The sequence below is a fragment of the Sander vitreus genome, chromosome 6 (assembly GCF_031162955.1).
Source record: "Sander vitreus isolate 19-12246 chromosome 6, sanVit1, whole genome shotgun sequence".
Taxonomy (NCBI): domain Eukaryota; kingdom Metazoa; phylum Chordata; class Actinopteri; order Perciformes; family Percidae; genus Sander; species Sander vitreus.
The window spans coordinates 16,240,453-16,265,378 of NC_135860.1; the positions used below are offsets into that span (position 1 = coordinate 16,240,453).

At 38.7% G+C, this 24,926-nt stretch overlaps 6 protein-coding genes across 14 annotated transcripts in view; 5 read left to right on the top strand and 1 right to left on the bottom strand.

Moving 5' to 3' along the window:
• Nucleotides 1-1,625, top strand: part of plekhg4b (pleckstrin homology domain containing, family G (with RhoGef domain) member 4B) — a 30,500-nt gene extending 28,875 nt beyond the window's left edge. For all 4 annotated transcript variants that reach the window (XM_078253099.1, XM_078253096.1, XM_078253097.1 and 1 more), the window contains one exon: nucleotides 1,237-1,625. Coding sequence is in view for 1 of the 4 variants with exons in the window: in XM_078253097.1 (XP_078109223.1) it covers nucleotides 1,237-1,242 (6 nt within the window). In the remaining 3 variants the exon portion in view is untranslated. The remainder of the gene's footprint in view (nucleotides 1-1,236) is intronic.
• On the bottom strand, nucleotides 283-6,097 carry LOC144519732 (uncharacterized). Its single transcript, XM_078253102.1, has 6 exons — nucleotides 5,842-6,097; nucleotides 5,007-5,188; nucleotides 2,802-2,921; nucleotides 2,606-2,662; nucleotides 2,406-2,522; nucleotides 283-2,284 (listed from the first exon to the last, which is right to left on the bottom strand). The coding sequence occupies exons 2-6, from the start codon at nucleotides 5,172-5,174 to the stop codon at nucleotides 2,186-2,188; spliced, it is 561 nt and encodes a 186-aa protein (XP_078109228.1). The 5' UTR covers nucleotides 5,175-5,188; nucleotides 5,842-6,097; the 3' UTR covers nucleotides 283-2,185.
• An 87-nt stretch (nucleotides 6,098-6,184) lies between these two features.
• Nucleotides 6,185-8,848, top strand: LOC144519731 (uncharacterized). Its single transcript, XM_078253101.1, has 7 exons — nucleotides 6,185-6,318; nucleotides 6,402-6,567; nucleotides 6,702-6,800; nucleotides 7,066-7,122; nucleotides 7,641-7,748; nucleotides 7,847-7,963; nucleotides 8,441-8,848. Exons 2-7 carry the CDS (start codon nucleotides 6,406-6,408, stop codon nucleotides 8,468-8,470), a joined length of 573 nt encoding a protein of 190 aa, XP_078109227.1. The 5' UTR covers nucleotides 6,185-6,318; nucleotides 6,402-6,405; the 3' UTR covers nucleotides 8,471-8,848.
• Nucleotides 8,849-10,608: 1,760 nt separating this feature from the next.
• On the top strand, nucleotides 10,609-20,947 carry ptdss1a (phosphatidylserine synthase 1a). The gene is made up of 13 exons (XM_078253100.1): nucleotides 10,609-11,014; nucleotides 11,598-11,689; nucleotides 12,467-12,511; nucleotides 12,597-12,721; nucleotides 12,844-13,002; nucleotides 13,260-13,411; nucleotides 14,927-15,068; nucleotides 17,401-17,513; nucleotides 17,670-17,735; nucleotides 17,908-18,007; nucleotides 18,271-18,339; nucleotides 19,085-19,151; nucleotides 19,336-20,947. The coding sequence occupies exons 1-13, from the start codon at nucleotides 10,833-10,835 to the stop codon at nucleotides 19,428-19,430; spliced, it is 1,407 nt and encodes a 468-aa protein (XP_078109226.1). The 5' UTR covers nucleotides 10,609-10,832; the 3' UTR covers nucleotides 19,431-20,947.
• Nucleotides 20,948-21,371: 424 nt separating this feature from the next.
• On the top strand, nucleotides 21,372-23,326 carry LOC144518988 (E3 ubiquitin-protein ligase NHLRC1-like). The gene has a single exon (XM_078251871.1). It carries the CDS (start codon nucleotides 21,635-21,637, stop codon nucleotides 22,859-22,861), a length of 1,227 nt encoding a protein of 408 aa, XP_078107997.1. The 5' UTR covers nucleotides 21,372-21,634; the 3' UTR covers nucleotides 22,862-23,326.
• Nucleotides 23,327-24,011: 685 nt separating this feature from the next.
• kif13a (kinesin family member 13A) overlaps nucleotides 24,012-24,926 on the top strand; it is a 40,311-nt gene continuing 39,396 nt past the window's right edge. For all 6 annotated transcript variants that reach the window (XM_078253103.1, XM_078253105.1, XM_078253108.1 and 3 more), the window contains exons 1-2: nucleotides 24,012-24,386; nucleotides 24,617-24,707. In XM_078253103.1, coding sequence (XP_078109229.1) covers nucleotides 24,332-24,386; nucleotides 24,617-24,707 — 146 coding nt within the window. In that variant the 5' untranslated portion in view covers nucleotides 24,012-24,331. The remainder of the gene's footprint in view (nucleotides 24,387-24,616; nucleotides 24,708-24,926) is intronic.

Genomic DNA, 24,926 nt, shown 5'->3' on the forward strand with positions numbered 1-24,926 from the left:
TTCCTCTGTGCATCCGTTGGTAAAATTTGTTTCATGAAATATATATGTTGTCAAGGGTTTGAACACACGCATGCTCTGTTACAACCTTTGTTTTGGGGCTTTGGAATGCATTTATGTTTTGTTTATTTGTTGATGCCTGTTTTGTGTTTCTAAACAAACTGTTTAACTTGTTGTTTTTATTTGTTGTCTAATGTAAGTGCAGCCTTTATTGTGCTTAATTTGAAAAATAATGAATTGCATAATCACAATACACTAAAATATTAAATGCATACAATATTATAATGCAAATAACATCATTACATTTATTGACCTGGATGTTGAAATGGACTGAACAGAATAAGAATAGCATCATTATAATTACATTTAAGCAAATTCAATTCATGTGGAATAACTTCAGTGTTGCCCTTCATTGTAGAACCCAAATGGCAAAAACTCACAATCCATACATTCTTTTTTATTATTCCCCATGTTTATATAGTATTTAAAAAATCATTGTCAACTTTTAACCAGTAGGACTTCAAAAGTCTTAAATACTTAAGAGTCTGTTAAGAATGTTGTCATCAAATAGAGTAAAGAAACAACTGTTTGCTCCTTTAAATGTTTTGATAAAGGTTAAAGTAGGTTTTTGACTTTTAATGCATTTAAATATGCTTCTCTTAAATCTTTGGTCTTACTTTTTAAGAAGCATTCTTTGTTCATTCCTGAGGCTCCAGTCAGTTGTAAACATTTTATCTAGCAACACTAAAGTTATAGCATTGTTATGGACTTAAACATTTTAAATAAGTATGAAAGACTTTATATATGTATATTTTGACAATAAAATTGCTTCAGCACTGAAAATATATGTTGTATTCCCCTTTTCTTTGTAAAACATTTAAAATAAAAACACCTGAAAATAAGTTTGAAAATCACTGGTTTAAGGAAATAGAAATAGTATTACTTGCTACATCTTCCATACCTAATTTGATCGCCTTGATCTTGTAAGCAACGCTGATGCCCAGTCATTACTGGAAGTTTTACAACTTTAGGGTAACCAAATGATTGGTTTGACAAAATCTATCTATCTTTAAAATGTGTTGTATAATGCCATTTTACACCTTAAATGTGTTTAAATGGGCCCTTTACTTGACTGGCATTCTTTATATTGCATGCTGACTCAAGTAAAATAATTTGATTGCATAATGTGTAATAATTTTTCTAAATCCCCTTTCTTGTGTTTTCCTTCTTTCTTCATAGCTGTGAAGTCCTCAAGCTGAATGCTACTTGTTGCAACAGCAGCTTGTATATCAGGACAAGGAGATGAAAATAAGAGGAGTCCATCTTCACAGCACTAAGACTTAAATGGATGAAGCTCAACTAGACATTTCATTACAATACTGTAAATTGGAAATTAACACATAATCCACACTGCCATGATGGTATGTCAGTGGTCTGTACATTTGTTTTAATGAACTAGGTATGAATCTGTTTATATTGTAGATGAGTTTTTTTTATATGTATTTTACAAAACAAACAGAAAAATAGCAAGAAGATCAATCCAGACAACTTGTACTGTCATATGTCTTTTGTTTTCTTTTGTCATCTGTTATGACAAGTTTGTACAGATGATTAAAATGTTTAAAACATGTTGTCGTGTTCGTTTCTTTGTCACAGTAAAGTTTGAAATGAAATTAAGTATTTTCACTAGTGGCTAACACCAATAACATACAAATCCTTCATAGCTCAGTAAAGCTTGCTGTATGTGAAACCAGCTGGAAGTCTGAGTGCAGCTGAAAACGTTGCAGATATTTCCACTGATACCAAAGCACGAGTGTCAAACCGCACACCGAGAGACCCTTGCAGATAGACTGAAAGAGCAGCACTATGAGGCTACTACTACCGTTACACAGAGAGACGCAGAGGTTGAAGAGGATGTAGAGTGGTTTTTCTTTCACATGAGGGAAGTTGACATTTATTTACCACAATTCTTGTGTTCTCAGTTCCCAAGTCAAACATCAGACGCAGACCACGGCCCCGGGGCTGTTCGGGGTTTTCAGCTCCGATAGGCAATCGAGACAGAACAGAAAGCCACACTTGATATACAAACAAAAACAACTTCTCTTAAGCACTAATATACAGCCCCCTGGTCCTCTATATAGAAAGTTATTTTTAATTTATTTCTTCTCAAATGATTTCATCAGCTTGATCATGGGGATTTGGCATGTTTCTCTTTAGCGAACCAGAAGCAGAGGATTGTAGAGAGAAAAACCTCGAGCCCCAATACAAGAAGCTCCAGCACCTCCATCTGTTAGAAACACAAACATGAAGGATACATTCATTTTATAGAAGCAACTATATGTAAATATCTACTGCTGAATAAGCCCTTTAAAATGTTTCATTTTGTCACAATCTTCACATGAGCTTACCCTCAAATGCTGATCATTTTCACCATTTTCTGAACTCCAGTGAACCAGGTCAACACTTATCAGACACGCTGAAACTACAGCTACAATAATACAGCCACAGTTAACCGCGAGGGACACCTGGAACATAAGCCATACATTAATCCTTTTTATTGATTACCTAAAATATGTTGTTTGTTGGGCTTGTATTAAGTTGTACTTACAGGTAGTAATACTGGATATTTGAACAACAGGTTGGAAACAACTCCAGCAATGATGAACTGCAGAGGAGAACAACGTGGAGTCATTATATTAAAGACAAGTTTGTCCCATGTTTTAAGTTATAGTGTCATCTGCTTTACTTAGTGCAAGATTTTTATAATTTGTGTTTCAATGGAAGCAATCAGAGCAGGGACTTACGAGTGCTCCAGTCAGGTGGGAAACTCTGAACAGAGTGAAAAGGGACTGTTTCATCTCTTGAGTTGCTGCAAAAATAATTCCCACTCCAACACTGAAGAGACCGCTCACCATCTGCAGAGACTGACACAGGAACAGAGACAATGAATTCATTACAATGTCTGTGTCCTTGCTGGAAATTGTTACAGAATAAACACACTAAAATTAAATTGAATAATGAAAAAAGAAATGTATGTATAAAATGGTATATAGCACAGATTTAAAAAAAATAAATATTGTTCCCAATTTGAGATATATTTTTATCCAAATGATAATAGATAAACACAGTCTACATGAGCAAATAACACACATGGTATTTTACAAATATAGTGCACATATTTACAGTATTATATAGATAAGATGATGTGATCTTTTACTCTTAAGAAGTAGAATACCACAAAACTCGCAACCAGGCATTTCCTGTTGCTGCTGCCCAAAGCTGCACAATGAGCACACGTTATGTTGGAGATTGCTCTTTACTGCACCACTAATCTGTCTGTGATGTCTTTATAAACTGTGTTGTAAATGTTTTTAGACATTACATCACATAATCACAGGAAGGAATGAGTAAAAGATTGTGATCACTAATGCCTGGACTTATGTTTTGCAGAGTAAAATATATATAATACAAAGAGGTTCTATATATATGAGGGGAAACAAACACTATCTTAGTTCCTGTTTTCTATGACTATACACATAGTGTTGCAAACTATGAAGCATTAAAACACACACTTAAAGGCTTCTACTATAAAGACTTGATAACAATCATATTAACACATTAATCTCATACTGTTCATTATTTGTTTGGTTTAGATACTTTTTGAGAAAGCAGTTTGTAGTGTTATATTTTAATTGCATTGTTATGAAGCAATAAATGCAGACTGACAGTAGCTCAGGTAGACCACCACGTTGTCCAGTAACTCCATACTGAAGTGTCCTTGAACAAGACACTAAGCCACGTCTGCTTATGAGAAAGTCAGTACCGAGCATGGCAGCACTACCATTGGTGTATCAATGTGTGAGAGGTACTGGATTATTTCACAAATTGGGGTGGCCAAAAAGTATGTGTATTATTTTTACTGCAAATCCTGGACTCTAATCCACTCCACTAAGTCAACTCACGCCTTAACTTCCTCAGTCTGCCAGTGGTCTCTACAATAGCCAACTTCCATAAATTGTATGTCATGTATTTCCGATTCAACATAATACACTTCTCTTTACATTTATTTACATAAAAAGGTTCAAATGTCAAGTTTTGACAGTTTTAAATGTCTACCAAATCAGTCTGCAAGCAAGCATTTTGTGGGGTTGTGTGTGTGTGTGTGTGTGTGTGTGTGTGTGTGTGTGTGTGTGTGTGTGTGTGTGTGTGTGTGTGTGTGTGTGTGTGTGTGTGTGTGTGTGTGTGTGTGCTGGTCCTCTCCCATAAAGAAGATGGTAAAGAAAGAATAAGATTTGGTTAATGTATTTAACAACAAACTTTATTTTGGGGGAAAAAACAAGCAAATAGAATGAAACCTCAACACTTTAATGGTGCCTTGGCACTGGTGTGTGTGTGTGTGTGTGTGTGTGTGTGTACTGGACATGCAGGCTAAGGGCTCCCATGCTGACAGTTAGCTGAGTAGATAGAAAGAAACCATAATTAGACTACTAGTATTGACAGATGCAACAGTTTTTTAAAGATGGATATTTGTTTGATAATCATTTTCAATGTATCTTCATTGCTATGTAATTTTTTCTCTGCATTCAAATATTTTTTTAAAGATTATTTTTTGGGGGGATTTTTTTCCCCTTTATTTCACGTGACAGTGGATAGACAGGAAAGAGGGGAGAGAGATGCAGCAAAAGGCCACAGGTTGGATTCAAACCCGGGCTGCTGCAAAGGCCTCAGCCAACATGGGGTGTTGGGTACTGGGTGAGCTAGAGGTCACCCCTCAAATAAACTTATGACACTCTCTGCTGGGGTCATATACGTTTTGAGACTCAGAAATGGGGGTCACAAACCCTAATTTAATTCAATCGATAAAATACCATGATTTTCTTATATTAAAATGGGGTTAGAGTACAATTAGAATACAACATCAACACCACCTCTCAATAATAGTTTAACAATATGAACTTCTCAAAGAGTTTGTGTATTGGCATGATATCCTAAAGTTTTGTCACTCTTACCCCCAACACAGCAGGTTGTTTCTGCAGCAGGTCATGCAGCGGCCCTTTGTGGTCTGGCACGAGTTCTGTAGCCTGGTAATGTCGCACTAATGGTGGCTCTCTCAACTCGGCTCTGCGTGTCACCACGTCAGCTTCATGGATGTCCATGTCAATGTCAGCACAGGCCATGGTTCCTCCCCGACCTGAAGGGATGATGGTTTTTGGTGTATAAAAATATGATTGAAAAAATCTATATGTTTCGTCTTTAGTCTTAACATGGGACAAACACTGCAGTAGCTTTAATAAGTACAGAGTGACCACACAAACTTGTACATTGTAATGCAATGATATACAACAGTCCTGAAAAAAATTGTTTCTGACACTGTGAGGTGATGATTCAACACGTTTAAGACTGTTGTTATAGCGTATTTGGACTGCATTATATTTGAAGGTGTCCTAATTTTATTTATTTATGTAAATAAGGCTGACAAGATATTAGAGATACCCATATGGAGATATATTTCACTATAATACAATCAAATACATCATCACCACAAAGTACAGCTTTGAAAACAACCATTGAACTAAGTAAACATCCAAACAATTAATGGACTAATGACAATAAAATCTAAACATATTAAATAAAGTCATAGTTATTGCAGGAATTGACAGTCTCATTCTCATATACCTAACATAATTATAGTGTTTCTTACATGACATATTCGACATTCACAAAAACATCTGTTCCACTAGCAAACAATATGCAGACTCTGAGATACTTGAAATTCATATTCTCTATCGCAAATACAGTATGTACAACATAGCTTGTTTCATTGCAATTTAATAAAGATCTTACCAGGTTTGGCTTGGGAAGTATCTATTTCACACTCTGCCTCAAAGATGTGCCTCAGTCTTCAGGCATGATGTTCACTTCCCTGCAAATACTTTGAAAGATGAGGTCATCTCACGCATTAACTTCCTCACTCTGCCAGTGGTCTCAACAACATCATTATGGTCCACCCTCAGTGCCTAAATGCCATAAGTTCTATGTTACAGTACAGTATTTCTGATATAAAAAACAGTTTTCTTTACATTTATGAACATAAAGAAGTTTAAATATCAAGTCTGGATAGTTTTAAATGTTTGTTTAAGTTGTGTGTGTGTGTGTGTGTGTGTGTGTGTGTGTGTGTGTGTGTGTGTGTGTGTGTGTGTAACAAAAGGAAGAGAGTAAGAAACAAAGACAATTGGCGTGGCAGGTCATTTCCTTGTCAAACTCATTTGACAAAGCAGAATATTTTAGGTCTGAATCAAGATAAGAGAAGGAAAAAAAAAGGTATTTTAATAAAGAACCTCAACAGCAGATCATCACAGTGATAAAAACTGCTTTAACATTCTTTGCTTCGATTGTGTTCACAGGAGAATGAAGAAGACATTTGCATGTGATGAATCAATGATTATCACCATTCCCATTGGGAGTCTGAGGAATGCTGGAGAGGGACAACTGATGCCGGAGAAATTCCAGTGCGTGTACAAAGATTCCTACAAGATCTTTGTTATTAAGGGGAAACCAAAACCTCTTGGAGTAAGTTGAATTGTTTCTTACACAGGTAGAGCCATAATCACAGACTATTTCATAGCTTTATATTTATATGTTTGGCTTCAACACTCACCCAAATGTGCAGCATAGTGATGCAGTAATTATCTCTTTTTTATTAGGCAGCCCAAGCCATCGCTGGTGTGTTCATTGTTGCACTCGGTCAGATTTTTACTCAGACAGACCACTTCATCAGGTTCTACACTTTACCCAGTGTTCTGGTAAATATAATTGCAAAACTACAAATGTAATTCATTCCCATAAGTAAGTTACCACTGTAGATAACTGTTAAAATACAATTAGAAACCAATTTACATTTCCGTTGCTTTTCATTGTGGTGTTCAATAGAGAACTTGTATTTCCTTCTGCTTCTTTGACATTTCAATTTCCTTGCATGGGGTCTTATCTTATCTTCTTTTGATATTCTACAATATTCACTATTATATTTCTGTGTATAATAGTTTACATGTTTTATCAACATCTTAGTTTGTGGTCTGTGGTATGCTGTCCTATGCTGCTGGACAATCTCCAAACATGCATGTGGTAAGTACAAAATTAGGATTTTGTTCATAAGTGAAAAGTTAGCTACATCTACAATAGGTGAGTTAACCCCTTGATTTAAAACATAATGGCATGTGCTGACTGGATAGTATTATTCTGTATATGGTAGTATATTGTTTGTAATGTTTCTGAAAGACTTGTCTTAGGATGTAATATTGTATCTCCTAAATACTTAAAATACTTCAAAAACATGGGCTCATAGTGTATGCAGAAAAAAATGAAGAGATTTACAGAATAACTAAAACATAGTGACATAGTATATAACATAGTATTCAAAGTTAACATCTTATTTAACATCAACAGTAGAAGTGGATAATTGCCATCCAATTACACTTTGAATTGGTGTTTTTAAGCTCTTTTTCTTCATAAATTTGCAGCAATAATAGAATGATTGTATTTTTGTACTAAAATCATGACAGCTTCTCTGATTCTGCTTATGTTTGTATTCCTAATAATTTAACGGTAACGCCTGCATTATTCATGCAATTTTCACTCTCCAGACAAAGCTGTCATTCTCTCTGAACATCATCAGCTTCTTCTGGTCAGTTGCGGCAGTTTGTCTCTGGGTGATCAGTTTTAATTTTCCACTAGGAGAGCACAATGTCAAGGTGAAGGAAAACAGCATTTGCCCTTAAGTAATTTCTGTGGCTTTCTGAAATACAAAGCAAATGTGTATTCACTTCCACCACTATCTGAACTTTCATAGGTCCATGAAGGAATCAAAGGACTGATTATGACTCTGCTGGTTGTTGAAACGTTAATAGCCATTTCCTTGATCTACTGGTTAAGTAAAGCTGTATGCAGACAACAGTTCAACACTTTGGTACGTCATTTTATTTATACACACACACACACACACACACACACACACACACACACACACACACACACACACTGCATATACTTTAAAAGGAATACAATCTACATGCTTCCACTGGCTCAGATTATGGAAAACAACAAAATAAGTTACCATAGTTATGCGGACCACACACACATTTACATAACCTTATCGCCAGGGGACTTTAGTCCAATACAAAAACTGAGTAAGTGCATTGAACACATTAACGACTGGATGTGCCAGAACTTTCTTAAATTAAATGAAGAAAAAACTGAGGTGGTTGTTTTTGGAGCAAAAGAGGAATGATTAAAAGTGAACGCTCAGCTTCAAACGACAATATGAGACAAAGCCAGAAATCTTGGTGTAGTCATGGACTCAGACCTGAATTTCAACAACCACATTAAGACAATTACAAAGTCAGCCTATTACCGTTATCATTACAGTCATTTTTTTTTCCCGCAGCCCATCATCCTGCTGAAACAGGAAGACTGAAGGCTTGACGGAGCTCAACATACGACCAACCACCTATTTACAGTACATGGTACTTCCTTATTGTATCAAAAGTGCATAACAGCTTATCAGTGAATAAGTCACTTCTTGAATATAGATGACCTTTATTTTATTTGTGTACATCTATCTGTTTTATATTGCATTGTTTCATAATTTCATAACATAAGCCATCACTAAAATTCTGCACTCCAGAATTAATTTTGATTCCTAAAGCCTGGAGAATGCTGTATTGTCTCAACTCCTAGAAGATTAGATCACATTTTAAAATGTATTGTATTGTAATCATTGTGTGCTTTTATTCTGTTCTCTGTGAATCACTTTGTAACCTTGTTTCTGGCAAATAAAGGAGATCATTATTTAGTTTGTGTATGGTTCATTTGTTTTCTTGTGGCCCTAAAACACATTCCTCTAGAGTGGACAAAATCAGCTAAAAAAATAATTAACTGGTTTTAAGATCAGGAACTAAGGCTGTCAATCGATTCAAAAATGTAATCTAATTAATTACATACTCTGTGATTAATTAATCGAAATTAATCGCATACATAATTAACGGTGCCTGAACCGATACTTTTTAAGAAAGTAAAAAAAGAAAAGAAAACAAAAGGGTACTAAACAACAGTTGGTGACGGCTTGTTTATTGCTAAGGCCATATGGTCAAAATTAAATGATTTAATAATAATGTATAACAATAACTTATTTCACTAGTAAATTGATGTTAAACGACAAAAACAACCACCAGATGGGAAAAGGACATTTACAATAACTTCAAATGTACCACGAGGCTGTAGTTTACCAGTTTCATTCGTCTGTGTTGTTTCTCCGACGGCAGCTGCAGATTGTTACATCCCGGTGTTGAATCCTCTACAGTAAAACACAGTCAAACTTTACACCGTTTAGCGTTAGCTGTCAGCATTTTAACCGTGTTTAATCCAGCTACTAGCTAGCGGTAGGCTAACGTTAGCTGCTGTCTAGTATAGTGTTAACTAGCGTCATGTGCAGCGGTGTTTGTGTTTCAGAGCATCAGAGAGAAGCGCAGACATATCAGTAGCACCAGATTTCGGTAGCCATGGTTGGCAGGAAGAAGATTTTTACAAGTAAATGTTCCAATTAATGATCCAGGCAGAACATTCTCGTCTCCCTCCTTCATTTTACAGTCCAATGGTGGCTAGAACGGCTCCGGGTCAAACGTCAATATGGAATGGATTAATCTGCGTTATTTTTTCTCAGATTAAATTAATCGAAATTAACGCGTTATTTTGACAGCCCTATCAGGAACATATGCAAATGACAAAATCGACATTTGGTAACAGTAAGAATAATTATGTGACACATTTGCTACAAACTACAAATGACGTGTTATGTAACCGCTATTCATGATACAATAATCAAGTAGAAGAAAAATTGCAATTTGGATTTACATTCAAAAAATAAATAATTGCTATGCAAACTTGGTGTTAGGCAGGTAGGCCACTGTAGTAAAAACATGTTTTTTTGCAACCCTGTTGGTCATAATTCTTGTGTATTATTTCCTGTAGGCCTATAGCAGTAGGTAGTATGTGCTCAATGTATTACTAAACGTTGGGATATTATGTGTAAAATAACTTGTCAAATCTCCCTGCACGTTTCCTTAACAAACAGAAAACCAGTAAATATTTAGAAAATTGGTCTCCATGTCGGTTTATGCTGCTCGATAGGGCCCCCCGCTGGGAGCTGAGGATGTTTTTGGTTTCAGTAAACTTGTAAAGCCACGAGCGGCCACATGGGGGAGATAAACACACACAAAATCAAGTGAAGTAAGTGAAGAATGTATTATTGGAAACACATTAATTTGACATTCAAATAACTATACTGTTGTACTTCAAGTTCCCAAAACCTGTAGGCTTACATATTTTGTTTAAAATATCAATCCAGGATCCGAGCTCAAAGTTTAATATGGTTAAATGATTTGTTAGATTAAGTAGTCCACTTCTTTTTTTAACCTTCATTTGTCAAAAGTCTTTGCGTGGAGGTCACGCTAAAAACAATCATAGCAGCACATGATAGCATGAAGGCATGTGAACTCTTCCGCGTTGGGACACTCCCTACAAACACACACCAATCAAAATTGTGAGCAATTTCTTTAAAACTGTCTTTCCCTCTTTTTACCCTGTAACTCATTCTGCTCAGCTGTCACATATTTGTCAATATTATGTAACCGTTATTTATATATATATGTTAACGATTTTCCTATTAACAGTTTGTGTTGGTTGCTGGCCGTGCTGGATCACTTTCTCATGCGACTGTGAGGAGCTGCTGCTGCTGCTGCTGCTGCTGCTGCTCTCCTGGCTGGTTCCGTCCTCCTGCTATGGCGTCCGTGTACAGCGGATCCCACACCTTGAGCAAGGATGATGTGAATTACAGAATGCATTTCCGAATGATAAACGAGCAGCAGGTTGAAGATATTACGATAGAGTTTTTCTACAGGCCGCACACGATAACGCTGCTGACATGCACGGTGCTCAGTCTGATGTATTTCGCGTTCGCAAGGTAAGTCGTTCACAGCTTATAGCGTTAGCTCGCTGGGTTAGCTCAGTTAGCTAACGCTCGGCTAACAGCAGCAGTGATGCTCTGACAGTGCCAGGTAACGTTACACAGGGAGGTTAGCTAGCCTTTAGCTACTCTTCAATGGATTTTCTCACTAAAATAAACTTTGAATCCGCATGAAGGCACTAGAATAACTAGTCTCAGTGATGGCTGCCTACATTGATTTTGCTGTCATTAATCGTCAACCTGAGCTCATAAAAAGAAGTTTTGTGTTGTATAACATTAGCTACAACAATGTAACTAGCGAGGATACGAGTCGTAACGTTACATTAACAGTGATTGTCTGCCTTACAAACCACTTTTGTCCCTACAAATATAATATAATGCAAACCCTCATGTCTTGTGTTTGTAACTTGAAGATGTGTGAGGCACATTCACATCACTACAGCCGTGGAGGGGATATAGGGGCTATACAAAGCATAGGCTACTTGTAAAATAGGCTGTTTAACATATGGCTACCACAGTAACGTTATCACTTTTGATATTAACCGTTTGTTTGGGAAATTTCTTTTCGCCCTGCCTGCAGGGATGATGGAAATCCCGACAGTAATCTCTGGGTGGGGCTCATCCTGGTCATCTCCTTCTTCCTTGTTATCAGTGTTTTGGCATTTCCTAACGGTGAGCAAAAAAGGACCCTGAAGTTATTATTTTCGTTTAGTCAAGTGTGTCTGCATAGCCATAAATTACAGTCACCCTTATGGTGCTTCACAAACATTATTATTTCCTGTGCTAAGATAGTTGTATATGACAGCCATAGTTAGGACAAGGAACAACCATACTGTGTAAACAAAACAATGAAGCAAAAGTGTCCAAGGTTATGGGCAGTATATGTGAAACAACAATACAAAGAAAAAATGATTTTATTGTTTTCGCATAATGAGATAGATATATATAAATAAACATAATGCAATGCAACACAATACAGTCAGATATAATTAGTTCCAGGGCGACCTCTAGCTCACCCAGTAAGAGCATTCGCCCCATGAGTCCTGCAGCAGCCCGGGTTCAAATCCAACCTGCTGCCCCTTGCTGCGTGTCATCCCCCATCTCTCTCCCCCTTTCATGTCTATCTACTTTCAAAATAAATCTCTCCTAATATGTTCAATAAAGGGCCCCCAGATCTTAAGAAACTAAGGGTGGGCATTGGACAGAGTATACCAAATGTATTCAAGGTATAGGCAAGAAACCATGTAATTTAGCTATTTTTAAAGCAAGGAGGAGAAACTGATTTCCACACTCAAAAGATAACCCTTTTGGCTAAGGTCATACCAAACATGAGGGCTTGTTGTAATACCATTACCCACAACTTATGTGATGAAATTAGCCTCTTTAATGTGGAGAGAAGGGGTTGTAGATCATATCTGTGAAATGGTATCTTTATGTGCCTCACTTTAGGTCCATTCACCAGACCACATCCAGCAATATGGCGAATAGTTTTTGGTGAGTTTTGCTAAAAGTCTCAGAGGATGAAAACTATTTTGGACCTGAGATCCGCTTCCTAATGTCATGTCTCTCTGCTATTAAGGTCTGAGTGTCCTCTACTTCCTGTTCCTGGTTTTAATCATCTTCCTCAACTGGCAGCAGGTGAAGCAGCTAATGTATTGGTTGGACTCAAACCTGCGTTATGCCAAGAGAGAGGCAGACATAATGGTGAGTGGTGTAGGCTTACACAGAAAATAATTTTCATATTGATTTACATGCACTAGTTGCGTTCACTACCAGGGGATTATCAATCATTGTAATAAGGCTCTTATCTGTGGTGCTCTCTGCAGGACTATGCTGTGAACTGCCATGTCATTACCTGGGAGAGAATCGTGAGCCATTTAGACATTTTTGCGTTCAGTCATTTCTGGGGCTGGGGTATGAAAGCCCTGCTCATTCGGAGCTATGGCCTCTGCTGGACCATCAGTATTACCTGGGAGCTTACTGAGGTGAACACACACAAACGCACACACACAACATCCAGTAGCATGCTGTGGCCATCACTTTATCAGTGGCGGCCGGTCTTTCACTTTTTCTTTACAATGGAGAAATGTTAAGCTGACTACTAAGCTGGTGATGTTTTATCCAGTAGAAATTAATGAGGTTTTGGCCATTTTCAATAATTTTATATAACATATTCAATATTATTGTAGGCTGAAAAGTTTTTCAGACGTGATGTAGATTCTGACTCTAATCTCCTGTTCAGCTATTCTTCATGCATCTGCTGCCTAACTTTGCTGAGTGCTGGTGGGACCAAGTGATTCTAGACATTCTGCTGTGTAATGGAGGAGGCATCTGGCTTGGCATGACTGTCTGCCGCTTTTTGGAGATGAGGACCTACCACTGGGCCAGTATTAAGTATGACCTTGCAGTCTGGAAATGAAAACTACAAGTAACAATATCCAGTTTTGTGTTCATCCTTAGTCTGTTGGATTTGTTAAGTTTGTTAAAGGTTGTGATGAGGGACGTAGGATTTATATGGTAAGCCTGGTGCATGCTTTTCACCATATCAGCCCTGATTGAGTAACAATACATCATATATATTAGCAGTAATATATTATTAACCTTTTTAAATAACTTTAATTTAAACTGAAACGTAAAATATATCTTTAAAGGATGATATCACAAACTAAAGAATGTTTATATAGTTCTTTATTTTCTGGCCTTTATGCTTTATGTAAATTCAGTAATGTTTTTTTGTTGTGAGCCCGATGATCGATAGCTTTACTGTATTTCATTACATTGATAACTTTTATCCATGTTATAAAAGTTCAACTTCAAGGCATCAGAATCCGTGTTAGGGAAGTTACTTTTAAAAAGTATTGTTTGCTCGTTACTTCTTAAAAAAGTAATCTGTTACTTTACTTAGTTACCCCCTGAGGAAAGTAACTTTTTACGTTACACGTTACTTTTACGTTACTTTTAAAAGCAGGCGTCTCTGGCAGAGACAAGTTAATTATACAAAAACTATCTTTGACCATAAAGCTATATTATCTATGGTTTATCAGTGACGTGTCTGAACTACACTGCAGACTGGATTCTCTACTCACAGAGTGACGGCTGATTCATTATGAACCGAGTCCAGCGCGGGTTGAATGCACATCGGCAGGTCATCGGCGTTACACGGTGTTAGTGTATATACTATGTAATGTCTGTATCGACTTGTACCGGTCGCGCAGCCACGATGGTCCGTGCATTGTCGTAGACACATGCAGCCTCTTTTCTGGAAATCCTTGCGTGTCCGTGCAACCGACACAAGTCCACAGCGGTCCGCTGCGTGTATGTATGAGCCGTCTCCACCGTATCCATCTGTGAGGTTGTCAGCTTTGTGTCTGCCTGGCTCAGAGCACCGTCCAGCAAAAAGCCATGAAACTTAAAACGCTCTCAAAAGTTAGCTTTGGCTGCTTCTCGCTTGCCATGATTGCTCTGCTATCATCCTCTGTCACGTACCATGTGGAGTTTGTGAGAAGGCAGTGTCGCTGTCAAATCTGTCCCTGGGAAAAGTAATGTTGCGCTGAATTGAAAAAGGAACTACGATTCGTTACCACATTTTCAGTAGTAGCGCGTTACACTACTTTTATGTTACTGTAACGCGTTACTTTGTAATGCGTTATACCCAACACTGGTCAGAATGAGTAAGACATGTACATTCAGATAATTAAGGGCTATCTAATACATCAAGCAAGGCATTTGAGGTACAATCTTTAAATGCATAAATTGTTGTTTTGAAATATGATCTCTCAAGTTCATCAAGGCGGAGTGGACGTGAATAATTAATGTGACGGCATTACTTTCATCCAGCTTTTTCTACTGTGCTAACATAATACTTCTTCTTCAAGTCTTTGTAATCCTTCTCCTGTGCTTCCCATTCAGGGACATCCACACCACCACAGGGAAGATCAAACGAGCTGCGTTACAGTTCACCCCTGCCAGTTGGACCTACGTACGCTGGCTGGACCCAAAGTCTTCCCTGCAGCGAGTGATGGGCGTCTATCTGTTCATGATCATCTGGCAGGTGGGTCACTGAGAAATCCTTTCTCGCCATCTCACGGTGACTAAGTGCTGACTAGTCTGGGATCATCCGGTGTGCCTGCTAAATCCAGACTAATCTAATTGCCTCCTCTGTTGTTGAAATCTAAAACCCATCTCACATGGATCCATATAATGCGTGAGTGTCTTGCTGTCTACACATTAACCGCTAATCCCATACGGGTGAAAAACACGCTTCAATTACTTGGGAGCAATTTATGGTAATGAGAAAACCATGGTTGGAGAACTTGAGTAAGCTCCATTGCTTTCCACTGGAGATTCAACTGTGGCTGCCAAATGTCTAACCAGTAGCAACCATGGCGATGAAAGCTGCTGTTTATCTCATTTTTACGTGGTGATGAAACAACATTGTCCTTCTCTCTCCCTTATACAGGCAGGTCCCAACTCTCATTAGGCCTAAAATAGTAATTACCCGTCTTTGATAATTAGTTGAAGAGATGGGTGACGTCTCCGCTCTTCTCAGCATGGTGACAGTTTAGCTGCTTTTCACTGGGTTCGACCACACAGGCTCCAGGCCAAACGAGTGAATAACACGGCAACAGGCCTCCCTCTCATTATCTCTCAGTGCGGATGAGAGGGACTTGGACAGAGTTTCCCACTAAATTAACTGCTATTGTTGCCCATTTCTTAATCCAAGTGTGACTTGTATTGTGGGAGAATCTTTGTTTGTTAGTGTCCTGGCTGAACTAGTTGACCTTTTCAGTGCACAAAGCACAAATTATGTCTCAATGCCAAAAGACCTTACTCCTAGCACACATTTTGACTTGTCGAACACAGGTGTAACTAATAACATTAATAATGGCTGCATTCCTTGTAGGTGGGCAAGTTTCAGGGATCTGTTTTTGTGCAAACAGTCTCACTGGCATGGCTTATTGGCACAATGGAACAGTTAATGGAACAGAGCTGTCATTACATGGTATTTGCTACACCTGTCATTGTCCTGCGATGACATCAAAACATCTGCAAGAGACTAATTGTCCCTAAAAACAAAAACTGGCTCATAGCTAAGCACTAACATTCATCATGTGAGACAAAAGTCAGCTCAGGACAGAGAAAAGGTTATATAATAATAGATTGTGAGATTAAAGATCGCCCTGCTGTAAAATTGCCAGAAAAGTTAAAGTGTACATTATCTTTATGCAATGCGGTTTAAACCATCGAAGAGCACATGGAATCTGGGAAGAAAATATACAGTGCATGTATTTCCAGTAGGATTAATTAATATCAAGACTTGTAATAAATTATAGTCACCAACAGTTCCTCACTTAAATATACCTATGACTTGTATTATAAGAGAATATAATGAACAACAATGAGCCTGTTGTGTGTGATAAGGGTAACCAAGAAGTTAGAGTATAGGGTGTTAAACATTTGACTGTGTATACAACACCCCGCTTTAATCTACAGGCACCATTTAACTGTTCCAACTTCAAATAGTTTTTAACCCACTTGTAAAATTTGTTTACACATATGTGTAAGTGTCAATTTTCACAGAAGACATTTTGACATTTCACAGCAGGAAAAGCACAGGTTGAATAATAAAATGAATGATGAATGAATTCCATTTAGCTGCTCCAGTTTCAGGGTCCTGCTATTGTGCATGCTGACTCGCTCTTAAACTGTCATGGCTTACAGACAATTGAACAAAACTAAGCTATCGTTAATGTTATTAGTAACACATGTAGTATAACGCAGTCCATAAATAATAGAGCAGTGACACAGTTTTTATTGTGTTGGCTCTGTACTCTAGTACACTGGAGATTGATGCTGGCTTGCAGCCTTAAGGGTGTTGAATGGCATTAACATTGAAGTAGGAACTGTTGCCCTTTTTCATACATACAGTAATTTTACAACAGTTAAGCAGGACCAAGCCAAAGCAAACAGAAGGTTTTAGGGCCAAACAATGCAATGTTCTTGACTGGCTAAGCTGTCACCTGACCATAATCCACTGTGTAACAGTGCTAACAAACCCACTGCAGACAAACTCCCCCTGAAACAAACAACTTCACCATGGATATTCATTTTGACTATTAGTATTTGTAAGATTTGTAACCAAACATTAAATATGAATACTTTATTTCTTCTTAAACACTTTTTTTTTTAAATTTACAATATGGGGCTATGTATAAAAAGTGCTAACGTTCATATACCCATACTTTTAGGCTTAATGTTATTGAATACAGAGGTAATGGGTAAAACAGAAATGTGTCTCTGTCCTACTTCTCTGTTATATACAGTAGTTATTATACACATGTACATCTTTATTCTCTTCTGCCTGTTTCCCTCTTTGTCCATAGCTTACAGAGTTAAACACATTCTTCCTCAAGCACATTTTCATCTTTCCTGCAAGCCATGCTCTTAGCTGGTGTCGGATCCTGTTCATTGGTATCATCACAGCTCCAACAGTGAGGTAAAAACACAATTTTAAAAAAACAGGATATTGTACATTGTTGAATGCTTATATTTAGTTCTTTGTTTTGGCAGTTTGACAATCAGATTATTGGTAAGACAAGTAACAGAACTGCAGGTAAAATTTGCTTATGTTTGCATTTGTTTTTTGCTTTAGGCAGTATTATGCGTACCTTACAGACACACAGTGCAAGAGAGTTGGGACCCAGTGCTGGGTGTTTGGGTAAGTGAAACCTCGATTTTAGCCCTGACTAAAGTTGATTCTTTTTGCTCTCATGTAAAAGCAACAAAAGGGCATATTTGTTTTGAGCTTTTTTCAGTTAAATTAAAAGTTTACAGCAGGTGGATCAGAAGCTTCACTTGTTAGTGTTTGTTTTTTCTTCTCTCATTCACAGGGCAATAGCCTTTCTGGAGGCCTTGGCGTGTATTAAGTTTGGACAGGACTTGTTCTCAAAAACCCAGATCCTCTATGTGATCCTCTGGCTGCTGTGTTTGGTAAGATCAGGATCACCGTAATGATGCATTTCTGTATCAAAATGAATTACTGTTGCCTTCTGCAGTCAGTAGTAGGCTCGTCATGCTTTAAAATACATGGACTCTTGTGACTTAACTTTGCTCCCAACATACCATACATTTTCACATAAGTCTTTCAACATGAAAAACAGTTAAACATTAAAACTGTCCTATTCTGTAAGTTATTGAGTATGGATTTTCAATGAAACATTAAACCATCTCTGTTATCTGTGACTTGTTTTTAGGCCTTCATTACATTCCTGTGCCTGTATGGAATGGTGTGGTATGCTGAAAATTATGGTCCAAAAGAAAAGGTACGTCTATTGCTTCAAATTGTATTAGTGTGTTTTGCCCTTGTAAAGACTGTCACAAAGTACATAACAAAAAATAACTACTGCTGGTCTCAGTATAAACAATCTTTTAATCTTGTCAGGGATGCATGGGAACTCCCCTTGTTTAAGGAACTGGGTAGTTGGGTTACGGTTTACACACCTGCACAAGTGTTAAAGCAACAGTCCTGTGGACAGCCATCTCCTTATGTAAATATGGTGGCAATTTTACAAGGGAGTCACATGTCAGAATGAGTCACGTATCTAAAAGTCACTAGGACGACCTAGTATTGCGCTCACAATGGACCATAAGTTGGGAAATCCATCTTTGATGCAGCCTGTGAAAAAACCGACCACTCATCACCGTTGTTAGCTGTGGGACCACTCTCTGTCTCTGTCCAATATTGCACAATCATGGTGGCTTTCTATAAAGGTCCTGTCATGCTGGAATAAAGCTGCGTCAGTCATTTACATAACAGACACCTTTTGTCTGAATGACGAGAAGCCATTTCTTCAACAGACGGGCGAAGCGAGCAATGTTGCATGTTCCTAATAAAGAATCAGCTGAGTTACTTTAGAGGACCCTCTGTCAATATAAACCTTCAGATCTTATTCCTTTTTAAAGATGATCATTCAGTGTACTATGAAAGCTGTGCAGGCTCTGTTAGCTGCTATATGTTCCCTGTCCAGTTAATGGTATGTGCGTCATGTGTCTCTTCTCCTCTCACAGAGCTTCTCAGAATGTGAAGACAGTAATTATACTGAATTTGATGACCAGGTGTCAGAAGTATTTAAAGGTAGAGTGACTTTACTGGAATTCAACCACATAGAAATGACTCAAAAAAGTAAAACATTAATCTTCAACTGTTATCTTGTAAAGGGCTGACCTCTAGTGTTTGGAATGGCGTTTTACTCATACTGCAAAGTTCAGTTAAATCTTTTTATATACTCATTCCCAAGTGTTTGACCATCATGTTTCAGAAGAGACAGAGCTGGACGACGACAGCCCGACAACCAGACGTAGAGGGAAGGGCTCTGGAAAGACCAAATCCATCAACGGCCTGGACAGCCAGTAGGAGTTGGAGCCGGAGGCTGGTGTGCGACTCCCAAACTCACTCCAAGCAGCCAGGTGGGAAGGATCATAGGTTGAAATGGGGTTAATGATACAACAACTTCCTGGTGTAATTAAAGTCTAGAAAGCCCCCACCTACAGTAGAGGGAGTGGAGCCAGGATAGACTAAGTGGATGAACAGGCCCATGCAGTGTTATTAGGAGTGCACAGAGGCTTGGACTACAGAGATGCACACTTGACTGTGTGCTGTAGTCATAAAACTCCTAAACCACTGATCACAGGTGTCTGTGTGTGTGAAGAGAGAGAGCGTAGTAGTTTGTGTGTGAGAGAGAAAGGTGGCATCAAAAACTGCCAATTATAGATGTGACTGCATGATCATTATAGCTGATAAACTATAATTTACAAACATTTATCCTACGATACAGTATATCATTGATGGGTCAATGTATATTTGACTGGTTTACACCAGCCTTAACTCCAGTATGTTGGTTCAACACATTTCAATGTTAAAAGCCATTATGTAGAATTTATCACATTAATTGGAGCCTCTATGTTTATAGCACAGAAAGGCTAAAGTGTTGTTTTTTTTTGTTTTTTTTTTAACAGCATCTGTCATCGCTTTGTCTTTTTACAACATAGATGTTCACACTTGTTTCGTGTTTCTAACTTGAATGTGGGCAGGATTTCAATGCAACGCCGGCTTTAGCTTGCTAGGATCATTGACTGAGGATTGTTTTTGGCCTGGAACAAAGCAAAGCACATAGTTTAAGCACTTTTCAGAATGTTATCTTGCAAATACTGTACATTTTGTAATGCTCGAGTATTTTGTGAATCATTGTGAACTTGAATGATTTTACTCTCCCTGTCCATCTGTGGCTGCTATCTTTTTTTTTTTTTCTTTTTTTTTTTACTGTACTGATAACGGAGGGCAATTATTCAAATTCCTGCATGTGTTGTCAGGTTCTACCTGTCTGTGTGCAGGTGTGGCTTTGTTTTACTGTCGACCTTGTTATGGCATATACGTATTGCATTTGCATGGCTCAATCAAACCAAGTGTTTTAGTAAGAAAATGTTACAAGAGTAGTAAACAGACCTTTGTATAACATCACACACCAGGGGGGCAGTATTGTTATTTATGTCATTCACTGTCATCGTAACATTTTAATTCACCCCTGTGCCTGTTTTTTATTTTTATTCCCAACTTTTCTCAGTTTATAATATAGCCTAAATTTTGGCTTTTTTGTGTTTGATTCTTCTGTTCTCGAGTGCTTTCTTGAACATTTATTTTTATTTGCTCTGTCAGCATCATCTCATTACAGATATATCCTTCATAATCCTCAAAAATTCAGACGTTGACCTCTGTGGAAGGGACCAGGCTCCCGTGCTACAGTAGACACGATAACTGGTACATTGTCTTTGGATTTAGATGTCATTTGCCAAAAACAATTCCAATGAAAATGGCTGTTCTTTTTCACTGTGAAATAATGAAGCATAATAAAGTATTTTACATTTCCTCTTAAACTCTGTGTAAGTTATTATTTAGGGTATTTGCCCTTTTTTGTTTATTTAAATGGAGTAGGCATAGAAGTAGGAGGCCGTTTGAATACTTAGGAAACCATGAATGACCTTGCTCGACCCCTAAAGAGCACCCTGCTGCAGCAAAGGAGTGCCAGATTGGCTGACTCCAGCACTGTCTGTTTCAGATCAGATTTCACTCTGTCTGCAAATCATGACATTTAGAGACTGAAATAGCTGCCTCGTGCTGACCTATGACAACATGTTTTTGAAGGTACGGTTGGTGTTCCCTTTGAAAAAAACCGCAAAGAGTTTTGTTCTGAACGTGAACAGTAGTAACAGAAATTCTGAGTGCTGAAAGAAAAAAGCCTCAACTTATCAACTTTTCTCTGCTTTCTGTGTTCAAAACATAACAGTGGCTGTAAACACTTTTAATCTCTCCAATATGTGTGTAAGCTGACTTCCAAAGGGGGGCAGCAGAGAGCGTCAGAGTTGTGCAAAATGTCACGTGACCCAGTGGGCCTAAAGCACAGGACGAGTGTGTTGACAAAATTGTTGCAGTGCTCAGCCTTCTTATCACGCTTCATCATTCTCTCCATTTAAATCACCAGTCTTTTTACTTTGGTTTCCTGAGCCTCCTGCAGCTGACTGATCTGTCTTAGTAGGTTTAAAGGACATTAGAACATTTCAGTCATGGCCATGAATCCTGGTTCCCAGAGTCGTGGCAGCCTGAGTCCTGAGGGGATTCTGAGAGAGATCCAGATCAACTTGCTGGAGTGTAAAGTCTGTTTCGAGAAGTTCAGCACTCAGCAGAGGGAGCACAGACCACAGAATCTTTCCTGTGGCCATGTACTCTGTCTGGAATGCATCAGGGCTCTGTCCCACCCTCTCCTGAGAAAGTTGGAGTGCCCATTCTGTCGACAGCTGTGCAGTGTTGACAGCACCTCCCACTGCCAGGCTCTTAGTGACCTGCAGGAGCTGCTATTGTCCCGGAGTCCCACATCCTCTGCTCCTCTTCACAGGCAAAAGGCAAGCCTTGGCCTGGCCCCAGGTCGGACATCCACAGCACTGCACCTCTGCACAGCTTTTGGCGGGTGGGGGACTCTTATCAATCCCACTGGGATAGCTGTTTTGGGATCTTCAGGGACAATAATTGTGGTGCATGACGGAGAGAAGAGGGTGGCGGTGTTCAATCCACAGGGCAGGAAGCTGCACAGTTTTGGGCAAAGAGGACAAGCCAGTTGGGAGGTCTGTTACCCAGTGGATGTGGCAGTGACTCGCTGTGGTCATGTTGTGGTGACTGATGCAGGAGATAAAGCTGTGAAGGTTTTCACCTCCACGGGACACCACGTGTTGACAGTCAGAGATTCCCTCCAGATGCCCTGGGGTGTGGATACAGACAGCTGTGGGCACATCCTGGTCTCAGACGTCCAGGCTGGCACGCTGTCCCAAGTAAAAATGGACTACGCTCACGGTCTCGCTCTGGAGCATCAAACAGCCATTTCAGACCTGCAGCATCCAAAAGCAGTGGCCTGCTGTTGGGTGACTTGTAACACTGCAGTGATGGAGCATTTACCTGATGACATACATTCACCAGGGAGACACCAACACACAAGGCTGAGAGTGTTTACAGAAGACTTCCACCCCCTTTATCAGACTGACAGTTTCAGCCTGACCCTGCAGTCCACAGTGAGGCTGAACATGTCAGGCGTGGCCTTTGACAGAGATGGAGATGTGATTGTGATTGACTCCAATCAGGGGATGGTTTGGAGTTTGGGGAAGCTCCAGAATGGCCCAGCCCTGACCCCACTTGTGGGAGACCACCTCATCCGCCCAGTTGGACTGGTGTCACTGAACAACACGCTTATTATTCTGGACAGTGGAGACCATACAGTGAAGATGTATTCAGCTAAATATTGATGCTGGGCCCATGATATACATGTAGTTGATCCATGAACAGTATTAGAGCAGCCTATGTGAAATGAGGCTTATATCATGCAGGGATGACCTGATCTGGCAGTACTAAATTGCTGAAATTAAATGAGTGCTATAGGCTACTGTATGCTTTGTTTTAAACATTATACAATTATTTATGCAACATTTTGCAATTATTAAAGGAATAAGAAAAGAAAAAATGCATACTTGTTACATAAAACTTATGTTTGCTGTTTTCTTGTGAATAACTGGATACCTTTACCTTTTGGAGCCACAAAAGTCCTTCAAATGAAACCATCTAAGGTAAAAAATAAAAATAAAAATAAAAAAAACTCTTGGTTGAATTGTTCCACATGGCCATACACCTGGGATGAGGGCTTGAACAAATAGAAGTGACTACGTCAAAAGATAGGGAACTACTGCTATACAGAGCCCTACACAGTGTCATGTCTTCCGTATTATTTCTTTTCACTTTTCTTTACATTCTAATTGATGGTTACACATATGTTTATGCTTGCATTAAAAAGAAACAAAAATAACTCCTTACAAATAATGCATTTTTTAAGTACCTCTAATTAGGTTTTTGGGGGTATATGTGATAAACTGATAAACAAAATATGTGTAGATGTAAATTACAAATTAGATACATTTTTGATCAATTAAAGAAATAGAAAACTGTAAAATTGAAAATACTATTAATTGTTTGTTATGCTTTTGTGATATTAAAAATATATATTTTTAAGACTATTTGGTTGGGTCAAATCGAGCTGTGGTGAGAGGTGTGGGGGTCACTTGGACCCTTGCCCTCTGTATTACTAAAAACTGGCTACGGCCCTGCTCACATAATAGTACATAACACAGTTTTAAATGACTTATTTATTATGATTATTATTTTTTAATAAAATCTCATATTGTTTATTAAAAAAATAATAGATAAAATATTTCAATTAGTGTAAGAGGGCGAGAAATATGTGTGTTATGAATGTTTAAACTTCTTTTTAATGAACCCTCTGCTCTTCACTCTGACCTACCGTCTTTAAACGATGCTTATCGTGGGTGCATGTAAATTAACTTGTCAGACAGCCTCTCGTTTCTCGTCCACTGGTTTCCCCCCGATAAGCGACGCGGTGCGTAAATCCTCTCCCCCTCTTTGGCACAGCCGTATCCAGTCAGCCAGAGGATAGCAGTCGTGCTCCCAGTGGAAGATGGCGGTGGGGATGCTGTCTGGGGCTGGAGCAGAGTGCTGGATTTGCACAAAAGCGAACCCGGATGGATATAAAGGATAACAAAATGAACATATTACTATCTATTCTCCTCGAGGTCTGGACTATTTAGGGGTTGTTTAACTAGGGTCTGCTGCCTTTTTTCTGGCAGAAATCCGGGCTTCTTGTCGGGGATTCACAGACTATTGATAGCTCGTCGCATATACAGGGTGGGAGTGAAAAGTGGACGAAAATGTCGGATTCAAAGGTAAAAGTTGCAGTGAGAGTTCGGCCCATGAACCGCAGGGGTAAGTGTTATAACGATGATTTCTCTTTGCATACTCGCATGTCTGTCTCCTCGGATTTATGCCACATTATCATAAAGTTTGGATTTCTTCGCCATTGCTGCTTTCAGCTCGAATTGTGAGCCTGGAGTCAGACTTGAGTTTCGTTTGAAACACGGTTAAAGTAGCTAGGATTTTACTTTTCACACCCCCGCATTCTGCTTTACTTTCCCCCAACAAACTTCTCTCCACAGAAATTGAACTGAATACAAAATGTGTCGTGGATATGGAGGACAACCAAACTGTTCTGTACCCACCACCCTCAAATACAAAAGGAGACAACAGGTAAACAAAGCTGAAATACTGCCAAATCTTTGTATTTACAAATGAATATAGGTATGATACATTATAGCAAACACTAAAGTGCAGTGAGCTTGTTGTAGATTAGGCATCTTTTGCATTACTGTGGTTAGTTTGAGTGCAATGTAGCTCACATATGGGGGCTTGTAATTGAAAGAGCAGAAACATGCAAACTGCACTCTTACTGTTATAACCTTATCGCAC

Coding starts and splice junctions, on each gene's coding strand:
- LOC144519732 (XM_078253102.1), bottom strand. CDS start 5,174: ATGGCCTGTGCTGACATTGACATGGACATCCATGAAGCTGACGTGGTG. Junction 2,663..2,801: donor CCCACCTGACTGGAGCACTC/GTAAGTCCCTGC, acceptor TCTCCTCTGCAG/TTCATCATTGCTGGAGTTGT. Junction 2,523..2,605: donor AATATCCAGTATTACTACCT/GTAAGTACAACT, acceptor CTTATGTTCCAG/GTGTCCCTCGCGGTTAACTG.
- LOC144519731 (XM_078253101.1), top strand. CDS start 6,406: ATGAAGAAGACATTTGCATGTGATGAATCAATGATTATCACCATTCCC. Junction 6,568..6,701: donor GGAAACCAAAACCTCTTGGA/GTAAGTTGAATT, acceptor CTTTTTTATTAG/GCAGCCCAAGCCATCGCTGG. Junction 7,964..8,440: donor GACAACAGTTCAACACTTTG/GTACGTCATTTT, acceptor TTTTTCCCGCAG/CCCATCATCCTGCTGAAACA.
- ptdss1a (XM_078253100.1), top strand. CDS start 10,833: ATGGCGTCCGTGTACAGCGGATCCCACACCTTGAGCAAGGATGATGTG. Junction 12,722..12,843: donor AGAGAGAGGCAGACATAATG/GTGAGTGGTGTA, acceptor TGCTCTCTGCAG/GACTATGCTGTGAACTGCCA. Junction 18,008..18,270: donor TCCTCTGGCTGCTGTGTTTG/GTAAGATCAGGA, acceptor ACTTGTTTTTAG/GCCTTCATTACATTCCTGTG.
- LOC144518988 (XM_078251871.1), top strand. CDS start 21,635: ATGGCCATGAATCCTGGTTCCCAGAGTCGTGGCAGCCTGAGTCCTGAG.